At 45.4% G+C, this 16764-nt stretch overlaps 1 protein-coding gene across 1 annotated transcript in view; it reads left to right on the plus strand.

Moving 5' to 3' along the window:
• Mei-41 (ATR serine/threonine kinase meiotic 41) overlaps positions 1 to 16764 on the plus strand; it is an 88755-nt gene that overhangs the window by 68596 nt on the left and 3395 nt on the right. Inside the window, exons 51-60 of the mRNA XM_077700197.1 lie at positions 62 to 264; positions 1391 to 1517; positions 3487 to 3576; positions 4391 to 4498; positions 7198 to 7355; positions 12824 to 12919; positions 13548 to 13701; positions 14271 to 14336; positions 15260 to 15345; positions 15481 to 15586. Of these exons, the coding sequence (XP_077556323.1) occupies positions 62 to 264; positions 1391 to 1517; positions 3487 to 3576; positions 4391 to 4498; positions 7198 to 7355; positions 12824 to 12919; positions 13548 to 13701; positions 14271 to 14336; positions 15260 to 15345; positions 15481 to 15586 (1194 nt within the window). The remainder of the gene's footprint in view (positions 1 to 61; positions 265 to 1390; positions 1518 to 3486; positions 3577 to 4390; positions 4499 to 7197; positions 7356 to 12823; positions 12920 to 13547; positions 13702 to 14270; positions 14337 to 15259; positions 15346 to 15480; positions 15587 to 16764) is intronic.

Consider the following 16764-nt stretch of genomic DNA (forward strand, 5'->3'; position numbering starts at 1 on the left):
GGAACGGGGGCCCTCCCCTGCTTGTGCGCTGCATTTGGACTGTATGTGTGCGCGTGCGCAGTCGTCGTACCCGATGCGAGTCCAGCGGTGCCAGGAGATCTTCCAGCTGGCCCGCCAGCAGAACCCGTCGCTGTCCAAGTTCCTGAACGACACGCTGTCCCTGTGTGACAAGCTGCTCGAGCTGTGCAACCGGCCCACCGCAGAGTCCCACGTCATGTACATCTCCAAGAACATGGAGAGCCTGCACCGACTGCTCAAGCAGCCGTGAGTAGTGGGGAGGGCGGGGTACGGTCGGGACGGCAAGGATTTTCGAATTGCATTCAAACCCATTATCATCCTTGGAAAGAAAGGAAGACCGTGTGCATTTTTTGGGTGGTGGGGAACCAGGATGGTGTTAAACTTGCTTCGCGTCTCGTGTGTTGCGTCGAAATGTCTTGTGTGACCATTGAAAAAGTGAAACGAAAGTTTTCACTGGGTGAATTTTTTGCTACAACGCTGGCATCGAAGAATTCTAGGGACCTGTTCTGTTGTTCAGTGATGGAAAGGTGTCTGCCATGTGCGTGATAGATAAACCTTAGCACTTTGTTTTGAGTGGCTTCAACTCATGCAGTGTCGTATTTTTTTTTGTGGGTGTGTGTGTGGGTCCGAGATGACGTCTCCGTATTCCAGCAGAAAACACACTAAATGTATAATAGGATACAGGTTTTGTCTTGGCTTGGGCAGTGCTTCAAGCACTTTTTTAAGCACCATAACTGTCTTGAGGTCACCGAGTCTATGCTGGTTGCATGGACAGTACAAGATAAATCAGATGTTATTATGCGGGCTAGATACAGTATGGCACGGGAGCCTTGTTTGCACTGTTTTTGTTTCCTTACATGGTTCAGACCTTGAGTCAAGTGTGCTCGTTGCCTTAGGCTTTGGATACTTTTAATTTATTTATTTCTTAAATGTACCAGGTAACGTCACGGTTAACATACACAATTAACGATGCGGTTAAAATACACAATCGGGCATTGTTATTTGCAGGCAACAACTTTTGGTTATTCGTTGTTTCAGGGTCCTTGATAAAACTATGTTTGATGCAACACTGCTAACCTTAATCTAGCCCTTTTGTAAATGACCAGATTCCCAAGCAGATCCAGTTTCCCGTCCTTCTAAGAGCAGACCTGAAGCGAAGCCAGGAGGCATCTCCTTTGAACAGTGGTCATTGATGGGATGCGCAACTGACCTCATTCCCCTCCTTGTGTTGGTTGTCTTTTGGTTATGTCTTTCGAGTACAGCTTTGTCTGCCTTCACTTGCGTTCAAGGCTTGATTCGCGACAAAGATTCTTGGCGGCAGCTGGCTTTGGATTGGTTGCAGCCGGCTTGTGCATGCGCCTTCCCTGCACAGGAACTTCAGCCGTGTGCTGCTGCCCCTGCAGTCGGCCACCTCGGTGTCCCTGCCCAGCGGTGGCACCCCCAGGGACCACCGGCCCTTCCCGCAGACACCCGTGCACCTCGTCTCCATTGACGACCGGGTGGGCACTGCGTCCCTTTCTCTCTCCTGTGCAAAAAAGGCGTCTTTGCAGAGCCAGTCTTACTGGATTCTGCAAGCTGCGCTACAGTACAGTGCTAATCATAAGAGTTCAGGCTGATTTGTGGGTATCCACAGACATTTCAAAATTCAAAATTTCAAAATTTCGCAGTTTCAAAATTTCTTTGCTCACCTGATGAGCCTTGTCTTTTTCATCCGGAATCTGTGTGTTGGTTCACCCTGTGAAAACTGCATCTCCTAAGGCGGTGTGGTGTATTCAGAGCAAAACAGTGGGCTGATACGCATGCAACTTCTTCATATTGAGGGGGGCACACTGGTCTTAAAAACTTTTTTTTTTTTTGCTTTCCAACCAATTTTGACGAAACTTTATGGGCTAGTTCAGTTTTTTTAACTGATTTAAAATATCCAATTACTTTTGATCTGAGATAATTAGTTCCTGAGTTAATTAAAAATCTTTCTTGATTTTCTTCAGAGCAATAGGAAAAACTGTTCAACAAAAAATTACCAGCAAGGTATCAATAGATGCTAGAAGTTGTGGAGAATGAATTGTGGGGAACAGTTTTTTGTTTTGCAATCACATGCAAGTTTACATCAGTTCTAACTTCTGCGTTTGAAGTTTTTTTGCTAACCAATTAAAAACAATGCTAATTAAAAAAAACCACTGAAGCACAAAATGCAAAATCTGCTTCCCTTATTAAATGGTTTAGACATTCAGCTTCACAGTGCAAAAGAAATGATCTTCCTAGCTGCACTACATGCTGGGATGTACCTCTCGATAATTTTCTACCGCGGCGATACCACTCACGGTAAAGAAGTGGGGAATTGTGAAAAAAAATTTTTTTTGTTGAAGTGTGTCCTCTATGGCTTTTATAAGTACCTGGTACTGTTCCGAGTACGGAATTTTCAGAGGGAGAACTGTGCAAATCAAGAGAAAAGTGATACCTGGAGAAATTCTTTCTTGGGCAATTTTTCGGTCCCAAAGACCCATGTGCCCCCTTAATACTGATCAGAAAGCATTACATGGCCCATCGAGCACAAATGCCAACTTCAGAGTTCTCCGCCGTTGACGCATCCCATACCGCTCTGCTAGGCAATGCCTGGTCATGTGCAGAGCTCTGTGGAAAGCAGAGAGTGCAGCTGCAGCAGCTTTAAACACACACCATTTAATAACGAACTCGGAAACGTAGCTCGCAGCGGAAACTCGAAGAACCATGCAGTTGTGTTCAATTGAACATTAAATCTTTTCCGTTTCACTAGTTATATGTTTACGCTTTTCTGATGAAGGCGAAAAGCAAAAACGGCCGTGTGTACGAGATTTCGGCGCACGTTAAAGATACCAAGGTCGTGAAAATAATTCGGAGCCCTCCACTACGGCGCACCTCATTGTCTGCGTTGCGTCGGCGCATTAAACCTTACAATCAATCAAGAAGTTATATGTTAAGTCCCCGTGGAGTTTTTCTTTATTTCTGTTCTTTTCTAATTTACCTGATCATGTTAAATAAAACATACTTTTTGGCACTTTATTTTCTGATGCACCAGGTTATATGCTTTCTTTTTTTTTTTTTCTGTAAACAATAAATCAAGAAGGGTTTTCATAGACAATAACTATGAAAGAGGCTTCTTTGCTTTGAGCAGTGAATGGGGAAATGTTGTAAACATATCATAATGCTGTTGCCGTCAAGGGTTGTTATGCAAGCTGTTGTTTTTTTTATGTCCTAGCAGCGTGTGAAACAACTGCCATAAAACTGTGTTTTGGTGAAACTAGGAGAGTGTGGAAAATGAAGTATTAAAATTGCCTAATATTCACACACCTATGATTATTTTGAGATCACAGCAATGCAAATTAACCAAAAGTTTTTGCTTGTGCGTTTATGTACTCTACCTACCTTGCGAATTCGTACTGCACCTCTTGATTTACTTACAAAAATTTTTTTCTTCCATTCTTTTGACAGGTTGACGTGCTGTCTTCACTCCAGAAGCCTAAGAAGATCTCTGTCAAAGGCAGTGATGGCAAGACCTATGCCATGATGCTGAAACCGAAGGTTCGTGGCACCAACATCCTGTTTCTACACTCCACCATCGCTCCTGCTGATGCTCAGATAATTAATTCATATTGAAACTCATTCTGGATATGAATGCCACTATAGGTTTTCGAACTTCTGAACAATGGTGATTGTCTTGAGGTCCTTTCCTAGAGTATTTGTATAGGTGCATACATTCATGGTTAGGTAGACTTGAGGCAAATACTCTGTGAGAGAATGATAGAAGGAGGAAGAATGTCCCTACACAGGGTGGAAAATTTTTATGTTTTCTTGGAGGATTAAGTAATGTAAATAATGACGTTTTCTCTGTTTAGGTGACATGGAGGATTAAGTAATGTAATTAATGACGTTTTCTCTGGTTAGGTGACATGGGCATTGGTTTTGTTTTGTTTTGTGCGTAACGACCGCTAACGTGCTTGATTTTCGTGTGAGGAGCAAGCTGAATGGGGAGGTGCTGTAAACATTGTCGTAATGTATGCTTACATTGTTGAGGTAATTAATGCCTTCTGCAAAGGATGTAGGTCGTACTATAACAGTCTTTAAGCAGCTTTGCTAATGGCGGTTGGCATTTTCCCTGGAAATATTCAAGTCCTACTATAAATCTCTGCTGGACTGTGTTAACCCAGGGTCGTGTTTGGAGCGTCAGAAATTTAATGTAAGCAGTCAGAATTAATGAAACTTGAAAATCAGTGGACCGAATAGTGGACAGTCGTGAAGAGAATGCATTCGATCAGGCAAAGCCTACAGTTTACAGTACCTTTTCAATATGAACCTGTGAAGTGCATTGTCTCAAAAATTTGTTACTGCTGTTTAGGATGACCTTCGCAAGGACTGCCGGCTGATGGAGTTCAACAACCTCATGAACCGCTACCTGAAGCAGAATGCCGAGGGCCTCAGGCGAAGACTGCACATTCGCACATACGTACGTTCTTCTATTTAAAGTAAACGGCCAAGTTAACGGCATTCAAGTAAGCGGCCAAGTTGGCCTCCGTTGGTAGACCACAGCTCGCAGCAACATCGGTTGCTTCTAACACAGAAAATGCCAAAACTGTGAACATGGGTATCGCCACCCCATACATTTTTCCACACTGCGGTTTGTGACATAACAGATTGCGGATGGCGAAATGGGGCTGACAGAGCGCATTTCTGAAAATAGCTGTGACATAATGACATGCAAATGTTAAATAAATGCACCTGGTGATGCTTACGGTACACATGCCTTTTTAGTAGGGGTGTGCGAATATCAATTTTTTAATTTCGAAGCGAATACGAATAATGAAAACAAAGTTCGAATCGAATCGAATATTTTTCGAATATTTTTCGAATACGAATACTTATTGTTTTTTGTAAAATTAAAGTTTTCACCATCTAGAAACACAAAAACTGCACAACAAATCACATAAAGTAAAATTAGGAATTGCGCAGTACCATTGCACTCAACAGGTTAAGGTCTGCACTCACTTAAATGTTATCATGAAGAAAGGTTAACTGCTCGACATGTTCGGGGAGCAGTGAGCTCCTGCTCGTCACGACTCTGCCAGATACCGAAAACAGCCACTCACTTGAGACACTAGTGGCCGGCATCCGTACACATTACCGCGCGCTGATACAGTAATATCGCGATGATACTAATCTTGCGGGACCGCGAAAAATATTCGTATCATCCGAAATTCGTATGAACCAACACAGACCAAAAAATTGAGCGCTGAAAAAAGTTTTCGTTTATTTCTTTTCTTGCTTTCGCGTCAAGAAATTCTTGATTTTTTCTGCTTTTTTTTTAACCCCCATGTCGCAAAGCAGTCCTTTCTGGAGCACGGAAAGCTTCGCGCTCATCTCCTCACTCGCGATGCCCAAGTGGCCCAAGCTCGCTACACGCCGCAACAGTCAAGCGTGAACCGCATGGTGCGTTTTTGCACGCGATATCGCTCACCTCGGCTTTGCGCACGCTGTATTTTCACGCCCGCATCGACGATTTCGCGCCCGCGCCTACCTCGGTCAGAAAATGACGCACGACGCGCGCGGCAGAATGGAGGAGCCTGACGACTTGCGAAGCGATCGAGACAGCCGGCTTGGCTCCGCGGGAGATGGTTAGGCTTAGCACCCCCACAAATATTTCATGGGCGCTTTCACTAGCGGTGGGGATGATGTTTTATAGTACCGTTTTCGCATGCATTATCAGCTCCTTTACCGCACAAGCAACTTCGTGTCTCCCTTGAGCCTTATTTTAAAGAGTGGTTAGAAGCGGGCGCTCCAGTTCCCGCGCCACTTCACGGCCGGAGCCGACGCCATGTTGCCGCCGCCGGCCGCGCCGCGTGCAGCGTGCGGGTGGTTTCGCGGCGGTGTCAGCGCGCGTGGAGCGTGCGCGGCGCGTTTTCGCGAGCAGAAAACAACAGCCCGGCCATTTCTGGAGAAAGAGTGACAAACAGGGGAGAGAGAGCCGTCACTTGCTCGATCGGCAGTCGGGTGGCCTCGCCTGCTCGTTCGTACCCGCCGGCCGCGCAGGTCCGTTCGTACGCCGAAATTTTTCACATTGCAAACAATGCAATTTCGCCGAAACTTTTCGGAAATTCGTATCACCCAGAATCGTATAATCGAGATTCCACTGTAACCACGAATAAACACCGATACAGTCTGCGAAAGCACGTATCGTTCGCCGTGTATATGCTTCGCGACTTTGCTGTTGAGACACGTCCTGAATTTTTTTTTTTTTTTAGTTTTGGATGGTTCGAATATTTCGAACAATAAAAGTGCCGTTCGAATCGAATCGAATACCAAAAAATTCGAATCGAATATTCGAAGTTTCGAATATTCGCACACCCCTACTTTTTAGATGTTGTAAGGGCAGCTTGCATTTACTCATTTCACACATTTACTGTGTGCTATACTGCAAATTAAGAGGCAACATTGGAGGTGGCAGATACACAGGTGTATCATTCGTTGTTTACACGTTTATGTGCAACCTGTACAAAGATATTCAGTTGCACGGGGGAATTTGTCTTTTATGGATGTCTAATTATTATCTCTTTCTGGCCGTTGAAGAATATTTCAAGGGCACTCCTTGGAGGCTTCCAGATCCCACCGCAAGACCAGGTCGATACGGTTTCCATAACACGTGTTCAGAATTTGGAATTGCATGCCCAGCACCAAAATACGCCATCAAATCAGTTCATCCTTCACCCCTATACATAGGGTAGGGTGGAGGGGTGCTAGCAGCTACCACTGTAAAGCCGGCCAACAGAGCCAACATGAGGAGACAAATAGTTGTGAGCTGCAAGCACGTCCCCTACCCTCCATTATTTTTTATGCTTTCACAGCTTCAGGTTCATTTGATCTTATAAAAAATTTCGCTCTTGAGCAAATAGAGCTCTCCATAAACAAACTTTTTCTCAAACAGCCACTATGTGTATTTCACAGGATCGTACTGTTGTGCAGTTAACCCACTACTCGGCTATGATGATATTCGTAGCCCCCTCATAACCTTGCGACAGAGTACAAACAGCGCAGCAAGCGAGGGCTTGCGTTCCCAGTAAGATTCTTTGAATCGTGCAGGTGCTGCTCACACCTAGTGCCTTCCCACGTCCCATTGTTGTGGAGCAGCTGTCGCCTCTGCTCTCCTTCCAGAACGTGGTGCCCCTGAACGAGGAGTGTGGCCTCATCGAGTGGATCCCGGACCTGCAGGGCTTCCGGCTCATCCTGAACCGCATCTACCGCGACAAGGGCATCCTGGTGCTCGGCAGGGAGATCAAGGACATGATGCCCAAGCTCACCGCCAGCGTCGAGTGGGTTCTGGCTCGCTGCCTCGCCTAATTGGCACAGGGCGTCTCTCTCTCTCTCTCTCTCTCTCTCTCTCTCTCTCTCTCTCTCTCTCTCTCTCTCTCTCTCTCTCTCTCTCTCTCTCTCTCTCTCTCTCTCTCTCTCTCTCTCTCTCTCTCTCTCTCCCCCCCTCCCTCCTCACCTCTTGGGCCCCGTGTGCCTAATTAAGGGGGGACGCGGCTTTCAACTTCGGAAAAATGACCAAAACATCGTTTTTTTGAAACCCGCATATTCGGCTTCTATGTTTCCTATTCTATGCGTCTGCAAAGTTTTTACGCTGAAAAGCGTCGCAAAGTGGCATAAAAAAATACTTTTGTCAGGCGCGGTGACAAACTATCAGCGCAAAAGGGCGAAAAAACGGCAATTTTCGGAGCGCTCTATCTCCGCAACGGTGCCACCGGGCGCGGCCATTTTGATATGGTTAGATCGGCCGAGCGATCGTCTTTCCGGTTCCGCTCGTCTCTTTTATCTTCGTTCATTCACAAACGCACAAACGGCAGAAAAGAAACGACGCACAAACGAAGCTAGAAATAGATGCTGAAGCGCTATTGGTCCTCCCAGAACAACGACCCTCCTGATTGGATGTCACGGGCGCTACGCAAGATGGCGGCCGCCTGAGCTGCGTAGCGAGCGCATTGAGTTCATTTTCGCCGCTTCGCTCGGCCGAGTTTCTGTTCAATCTGTGGTATTCAACACGCACGTTATCGCGATGGGAATGCCTGAGATCGCGAGCCAGATTACGGGAAGTTGTGTGGCTCGAAAGGAGGAGGTCATCGAACGCTTCGTGGTGCGCGTGACTCTACCGTCGCCAGACCCCGGAGGGTGACGCGGTGCGCGCGCTTGCGATAGCGGTTCGTGAAGTGAACTTTTAGTCGGGTTTGCGATGTTTACACGCTTAGTTATTGCTGTGTTTTGACTGTGGACTCGCTAGCCTTGAAAAAGAAACGGTCGACGCGTCAAACGCGCTGGCGCGCACGGCATAGCCGACGCGCATTGGAGCAGCACATGACTGGGCAACCGGTTACGATTGAACGCCAGTAGTTGTAATTAATGCCTGCGACGTTAGATTTAATCTTAAAAGCGACCTGACCAGCCATATCAGGTATAATTAAAGTTCGATATGTCGCGGTAAGCGTGCGCTGAGATGCGCGCGAGCCATATCGCCCGTATTGCGCAACGTTTCCCGTGCACTTGTAATTTTCATGCAAAAAGGTTTGAGTTAGTAATATAGGAATAAAAATATGTTCTCTACATTAAAAATGTACGTTACTGTCGCAGCATTTAACGGTGATTTTTTAGGGAAATTATTGATACCATTGCTTAGGGCATACTGGCTTTGCTGCTGGAAATATTGGATGCCTTGAATGTCAAAAGTATTAAAAAAATATGCTCTTGCATTGAAGTTGGGAGTTATGCAGAATACTCTACCAAGCTTCAAAGTAGCTCATTTTCATCCTTGTGGTATGCAAACTTTTGGCAATGAACACCTCTGCACGTATGAGTACTAAGTTGCTGTGCCAGGCAAGATGATAAAACATAAAAAAAAAGCCAAAAATGTTCAAATTTAATTAAAAAAAATGCTCAACTTGTTGCCATGGTGACAGCACTGCAAAAGGAGGCTGTTCAGTGCGATACAGCCAACCAGCTAACCTACTTTGCATTGAAAGCCCATTGAAACCCATCTCCCCCTTCGTTTGGTCTGCAAAGTGGGGTATGTACTCTTCACGGAGGAGCTGAAAATGATGTTTTCTGGAGAGAAAAAGGCTGTAAAAGGCACTCCAATTTCAAGGCAAGGCATTCCAGAAGCCCCATGTTCAAAAGGACATGAAAGGCTACAACCATGACGACTTTTGATAAGTGAAACCTATGTTGCAACTTCGGAAGCCGTTTTCTCAAAACAGTTTTTTTTGCCACCTCCGTCGCTTGTACCAGGGATTTTTTTGTGACCGCTGGGTCTATTTTGATTTCGTTTCTTGCATTACATTCCTTGATAAACAGTTCAGGTCGTGACACTCTTGGTTTTCCAGATTTGTTTTTTGTGATTTTTTTATTCGAATAATCGTTCACAGTCAACATGCCTATTGCACATTAACCTCTAAAGAAATGAAAACCAAAAAACATTGTGTTGTAAAAAAAAAATTCTAAAACTGTCACGACCTCGTCCATTCATTTGGGAATGCAAAGCACTTCGAACAAGTTTTCTATCGTGTTTTATAAGCCGCTCAAGCTCGGTACAAGCGGAACAGAAAGAAAATTTAATACATAAAAAAGTTTTCAAAATATTAGTTTGAAATTTTTATGGTGTTATCACGGAAGCATTTCCAGTTGCTGTGCCAATTTTCATCAAAATCCACAAAGAAATAAAAAAGTTGATTTTGAAAGCCACGTCCCCCCTTAAGTTGCCACCGTTTTTCAAAAGAAGGTCTTGATGAACACTCCACTCATACAGAAAGGTTCAGAAAAGAAAAAAAAAGGTAGGGTGTTGTGAGGCCGTGTCACGTTTAGGGTTATTCTGCAGTGGGATTTGGATCACGGATGCAGCGTACTGTTTTCCTCTTTAATTATACCGTTGAACCTCGTTATAGGTGAAATTCCTTGAAAAGTTTAGCTGTCAATTTCTGCACTTGGCAACACTGTAAACGGCCACGGACATGGCCGCTGCCCCACGAACATGGTGCGGCTTGCGCCACTGCACCCACACGCCGAAGAAGAAAAAAATACCGGCGTTCGTCGTCTTCTCCATTTCAACCCGATTCTCAATGGTGGTGTCACCAGAGGTGCTATACATCGCAGTCACATTGGAGTCGAGGCATTACTTTGCGTTCAGCGGGGTAGAGTTTGGAACGTCCAACCCAAATCGTGTGCTTAGCACGGACAAGTACCGCCATCCTGCGGAGCCCGACGTAGCCAGTGACAGTGCACTCCCATGGTTGCCTGCATGTGTGCCTCACCACTGAATACAAGCTATAAGAGGCATGGATGCAAGATACAAGTGTGTATAAGAGACACTATTCACCCACATGGATGGTTGCCCTACCTTGCCCATTCAATTGACCTCTTTTATAACAGACTGTTATAAAGGACAAGTAATCCTTGAATTTTGGTCAACAATCTTGCTTGTGACAGACAGTCTAACTGTAGATGTGGTGCCACCAGTTACGCACTGCCGTTGCGTCTGTTGTGGAATCAAATACCCACAGTCACTACTTATCATAACTTCAGCAAACACACAGTGGTTCAGTCGGCTACGAAACGACGATGAGAAGTCCTGCCAACGGAAACGCAACATAAAAAAGTGGTTAAAGCTTACCGCCGGGCATGCTGGTGCGACCATGCATGCGGGATTCTGCGCGAGCCACCGGGAATGCACAGTGGGCTCTCCAAATCGTGTTGCTCCCAATCAAAAAGCATTGCAGATGTCGAGTCCTGAAAGCCTGATGAATAACGTTTATTTATAGGTATTTTTTCCGCAGTTGGGCGACACTACACATGAGTCTTGTGCCATGTGGTTTGCAGGTGTGGTACATTTGGTCCTACCCGCCGCGGTGACTCAGTTGCTAAGGCGTTATGCTGCTGAGCACGAGGATGCGGGTTCGATTCCGGGCCGCGGCGGCCGCTTTTCTGATGGAGGCGAAAAGCAAAAACGCCCGTGTGTACAAGATTTCGGCGCACGTTAAAGATCCCCAGGTGGTCAAAATCAATCCGGAGCCCTCCACTACGGCGCGCCTCATCGCCTTCGTTGCGTCGGCGCGTTAAACCCTACAATCAATCAATCAATCTGATGAATAACCAGAGCACACACAGGGTTCGCACAGGTCCTTGAAAACCTTAAAAACCCTTGAATTTAGAAGTGTCAATTTCAAGGCCTGGAAAATCATGGAATTTTTAAATGGTCCTTGAAAACCCTTGATTTTTCTGGAGAGAGCCAATGACCCTGTCTTTTCACAAGAATTTAAAGTGTTTGTCATGGATTTTAGGTGTTAAAAATGTGAAGAAACATTGTAGCAATCAAGTTTCAGTGTATTGCATGAAATTACGAGTTTGGTGGATTGTAATTCTTACGAGGCAACATTTGGAGCAGCATTCCTCACTAGAATCCATGTCACGATACAATCCAGTGAAAGCCGGCTTCTCTTCTTTATCTTGCATATTCCATTTAGTCTGCGGATGGCCGCTCATTGCATTTTTGCTGTGCCTCATACGCTCCATCTGCGTTTGCTTTTATGTGCAAATGGTAGACGTGTACATAGTTCATCCTGCCTTGCAGCAACACTTGCTGATTTAATTTTAGTTCATACTCTTGCTGAAAAGCAGAAGATGCAGGCAACATTATGAAGTTTTGAAATCAAACAGCCTCAGCAAAACACGAAGAAAAAAAAAACACCTCTAAAAGCCATTTGGGAAATAAAAAATAAAGCTGGGGGAGCATTCACGAACCGCTTAGCGCCTATCAAATGTGCACTAATGTGCTTAGGAATTTGGCAATAACGAAAATTTGCATTGTGTTGAAAAAGTTATAAATAATCCCAGATAAAACATTAGATGGGGGCCTTGAAAATGTGATTTCTGGTCCTTGAAAGTCCTTGAAAACCCTTGAATTTTTGCTTTTGAAGCCTGTACGAACCCTGACACAGGGGGGAAAGACGCTGTGCACTCTGGTTATTCATAATACCTGTGAACTCAACATCTACGATTCTTCATCTTGCACAGACAGTGAAGGAAGAGAAAGTTTGTGGAAGGAGGAGGAGGAGGAGGAATAAATGTTTATTCCACGAGCACTGGTGCTAAGCTATTGTAAAAAATAGTGTAAATGCAGTCATGAAGCAAGCAAAAATTAACTCTTTCACAAATTCGGGGGGGGGGGGGAAACATAAATTATAAGGCCAGTCCAGTGTTTTCTGTGTTTCTGTGTACCTGTGTCCAGTGCTTATGGAAATAAATTTGGTTTGATTTGATTTAATAATAAGCCTTTTGCAACATGCTGTAGCCTTCCTTTGTGCTTATTTTAGTCGTACGATGCCCCATTTTGAACTATGCTTTGATCAGTTAGTGAAATCATAGTACCCTTTTTATAAGAGACCTCTTATATAAAAGGCAGAAGCTGCTCCCTGGTACGTGCCTCTTACAAAGGGGTTCAGCTGTAGTTAATGTTATTTTTGTGCATGCGTGCATGTGTGTACAGGTGCGTATGCAAAAATAATTCCAATTGGGTCAAGATATACAGTAACTACAAAAGTCGGGTGGTTCAGCATGTCAACTGGAACTAGAATGACTTGTTTGTAAACTTTGGTTGTTGTAGTTGAACAATGCAGCAAACATTTAGAATCGCAGTTCTCAGCATGTGTTAATGGCAGCGCTCAATTTACTACCACACTGATCTTGTAGGCCCCTTTGGATCGGAGCCTTGCTTTTTATTTTTTGTTTTCACCTGCAGAGACAAGCTGGCCGTTTACAAGGAGAAGTTCTTGCCTCGGTTTCCTCCAGTTTTTGCCGAGTGGTTCCACAAGAACTTCCCCGACCCGACTGCCTGGTATGTTTGATCATTCGCCTGGTAATTCATTATTGATGTGCCGGTTTTGTATGACCGTTTCCTGTCACTTACACAGCTGGGCTGGACAAGCCGTCCATGTCAGTTAGGACCTTGTCTTCTACAGGGTGACAGCTTATGACGGAGGCTTAGCGAAGGATTGGCATTATCGCCAGTAGCGTAGTAAATGGCACATCCTGACCAACGACACCCTTCTCTAGCGAGCAGCCTTTATTTTACATACACACACAAACAAGTGGCATTTCTTGCTTAGATTGTGACCACAGAAGTGAAACTCCAGCTGCCCGCTTCCAACTGACAAATTTAATTTCATTGCCATAGAGTGCAATTGTAAGATCTTGTGCATTTACTAAGTCACCACACCAACACTTAAAAGAGAACTTTTAATCCCGAGCACCTCTACACGAAACCTTGCTCCCTCCCCAGTTTCTATTATGGTTGGTGAGTCGTTGGATACGTTGGGATCATGTAGCTCTCACTCCTCACCAAGCCGTGCATGACAGGGAGGGTGAGATTGCATAGAGGCACCTGGCTTCGTGTTGAGACTGCAGCAATCGAACTTGGCCGTCTTGTTTCAATTTGTTCTCCTCTTCTGCCCCTCTTCCTGCAGGTACACTGCCAGACTGTCGTATGCGCAGACTGTGGCGGTCATGAGCATTGTGGGCTTCATCCTGGGCCTGGGTGACCGGCACGGCGAGAACATCCTCTTCGATGTTACATGCGGAGACGCCGTGCACGTCGACTTCAACTGCCTCTTCAACAAGGCACGCTGCACCTCCCGTTCTACTGGTCTCACCAGTCTTGCATCACCAGTCCCCTTTGTCACAAGCACCTGATGCCACTAGTCAATCTGACTATACGAGTTAGGCACTGGCTTGGTGGGACAACATTTCAACGTGTGCATGGAATTGAGCTGCTTATGTGTGGAGAGGCACCAGTCAAACATGTGTTCTTTGGTGTGCCGTGTAGGTGTGTAAGTATGCTAGTATAGAGCAACTTAAGGCCTACAATATCTCTGCCATTTAGTTACACACACACACAGCATGTCAGCTTTGACCTTTAGTATGCTAAACTCCGAATAACTTAAGTGCTTTCCAGACATTGATCATAGTATTGCCATCTGTTGGCACAGTCTCAAAGAGTGATGACCAGCGAAACTGTATATACAAGGGCCTTCGACACTAAAGTACTAAAGAAAAAAAACATTTTAATGTGGCCCGAATAAGTTGTCTCAAGGCTGGAGCAGGGCCAAAGCTGAAATGTTCTGCTCCCTGCTGTTCCCAGAACCTGGACTCATTTGCATCTTGGGGGCTCGCCTTTTCTTCTCCTCCAGGGAGAAACATTTGATTGGCCCGAAAGAGTTCCTTTCCGGTTGACGCACAACATGATTAATGCCATGGTGAGTTTTTTTATTCAGTCTCATTTTGTTCAGTCCATGTTTGGTTGCTGCAAACCGGCATTGTACATATAATGCCCAATATATTCCCACATTGCCTACAGTAGCAGGCAATGCTGCTCACTGTTGGATGCGTGTTAGCTGAGCAAGCCATAAATTATGTTTAATAAAAACAACTGGTAATATTGGCCTCTCATCCTTACCTGCCTTAGAGGATGCCACAACTAGGAGTATCTTCTGCACAGGGCCCACACATTAAAGGCCGACTGCACTCAAAATTTCGATCTCTTGAAAACACCATTTCCGTATAGTATGCCTAAAAAGAAAGCAAGATGCAAAATACAGCAGCCGAAATATGTGTGTGAAGGCAGCAAGCGGTCAGCAAAAATTGGCGATTTTGAAACCGGAACCGAGAAGAGCGCGGCCACTAAAGTGACGTTGGAACCGTCCAGCGAGTGGCCGGACGGTCAGCAGCTCGGGAGCTAGCCTGCGCGCATGCTCTATGCGCGTGTGGGGCAGCAAATGGGGGAAGCGTGCGCAGCAGAGCTTGGCCAGTTCTCCAGCTGCCTGCCTGGCCAGAGGAAGAAGTCCCTGTCGGCTGGAGCATCACAGGCACGTCATGGCTGTTTACGCGATCCGCCGGAAGGTGCAGAGTGGTCTGCAGTCGAGCTTTTTTCAACGCTTCTGACTGATTAACGAGGCGTTTCATGGGGCTACCACTTGTGTCCCAGCTGATTTGGTGGTGCTTACTACATATCAAAAATAAATTTGGTTGAGGTGAAATTTGAGTGCAGCTGGCCTTTAATAAAATGAAAATTGGTAATTACGTAATGAAGCACATCTGGTGCACCATAATTTAGTTAGTAATCGTAGCCACCGGTAGATGCACGCTGCATGTGTATGCCTAAACTTTGGTTTTTCCCCAGGGTCCCCTTGGCTACGAAGGCATCTTCCGGAAAGCCTGTGAAGTCACCCTGCGCATCATGCGAAACGAGACTGATGCACTCATGAGGTAGGGCCCAAATCAGTGAATACAAAGGCTCCATCTCTGTGAAGCAGCCATTGTTTTGCACTGGGACGTTTTCACTTTTGTGAGCTGAACTTTGCCTTGATTCGTTGTTGAAACTCCCGTGCTGCTCTCCGGCAGCGTTCTGAAGCCGTTTGTGCACGACCCCTTGGTTGAGTGGAGCAAAGGACCCAAGGGCACAAGAGCGGGTCAGTCGTCGGAGACTGGAGAGATCATCAATGAAAAGGCAAGCCTGCACTGTCTTTCAGTTGCATAGTATGGTTGTCAAGTCCTGTTATCTTAACTGCACTTCCAGAATATAATAGTAATTAAGTCATTAGTTCTGTAACAGCCAACTTTGGAACTGGACCCTGGCAACGTTCAACGCACGTACTCTGTCTACCGAGGGAAGCTTAGCTGTACTTCTAGAGGAGGTCTCGGACATTGAGTGAGATATTATAGGGTTAAGCAAAGTTAGAAGGACAGGAGGAGGCTTCATGGAGCTCACTAACGGGCATATTCTGTGCTGCAGTGGACCCCAAGAGAAGAAAAAATACGAGGTGGGATTTTTAATCCACAGAGAAATAGCAGGAAACGTGGAGGAGCTTAGCATTTGCGAGAAAGCCGCGGCTCTTGTGATCAAGCCAAACAAGCGGTACAGGTTGAAGACAGGTCAGGCCTATGCACCTACATTTAGCTATGATGAAGCCGTAGACAGGGCATCGAATCAGCAATGAAGAAGGCAACAACACAGTTCACGATTGCGATGGGAGACTAACGCAAAGGTCGGTAAACAGCAAATGGGAGAATGGTCAGTGGGAAACTTCGGAATAAACAATCACAACAGTCGAGGAGATACACTGGTTGGATTTGCAGAGAAAAATAACCTAAGGTTGATGAACACCTCCTTCTACATAGGAAAGAATAGGAAATGGGCATGGAAAAGTCCCAATTCTACGACAAAAAAGGAAATTGACTTCATTTTAAGTGACAACCCAGGTATCGTGCAAGGCGTAGAGGTTCTAAGTAATATTTGGAGCAGCGATCATAGGAGAAGGAAACTCGTGAAAATTAAGAAACCCTCCATAGAGTCGGTCAGAGCCAGATAGCAAGAGTTCAAAATAACTCTTCAGAACAAATTCGCGCTTTTAAACCAGCAGGAAGAGGTCAGTGTAGACGGGCTAAATGACAATCTAACATTGGCACTTGGTGAATCAGCAGCAGCTGTGAGAGAAGCAGCATGTAGAGAGCAAACTGGAAAACTAGCTAAGAAATTGAAGGAACTAATTGCCAAACGTAGGAACATGAAAGTATCAACAACGGTGGATCGGACTGAATTGGCCGAGCTGTGAAAACTAATTAACAGAAATGAAACAAAAGACGTTCGTGCGACTGAGGAAACGCTGCAAATAGGGGGAAGCTTGG

This window comes from Haemaphysalis longicornis, unplaced genomic scaffold, assembly GCF_048455015.1.
Source record: "Haemaphysalis longicornis isolate Haplotype H1 unplaced genomic scaffold, Haemaphysalis longicornis Haplotype H1 scaffold_2, whole genome shotgun sequence".
Taxonomy (NCBI): Eukaryota; Metazoa; Arthropoda; class Arachnida; order Ixodida; family Ixodidae; genus Haemaphysalis; species Haemaphysalis longicornis.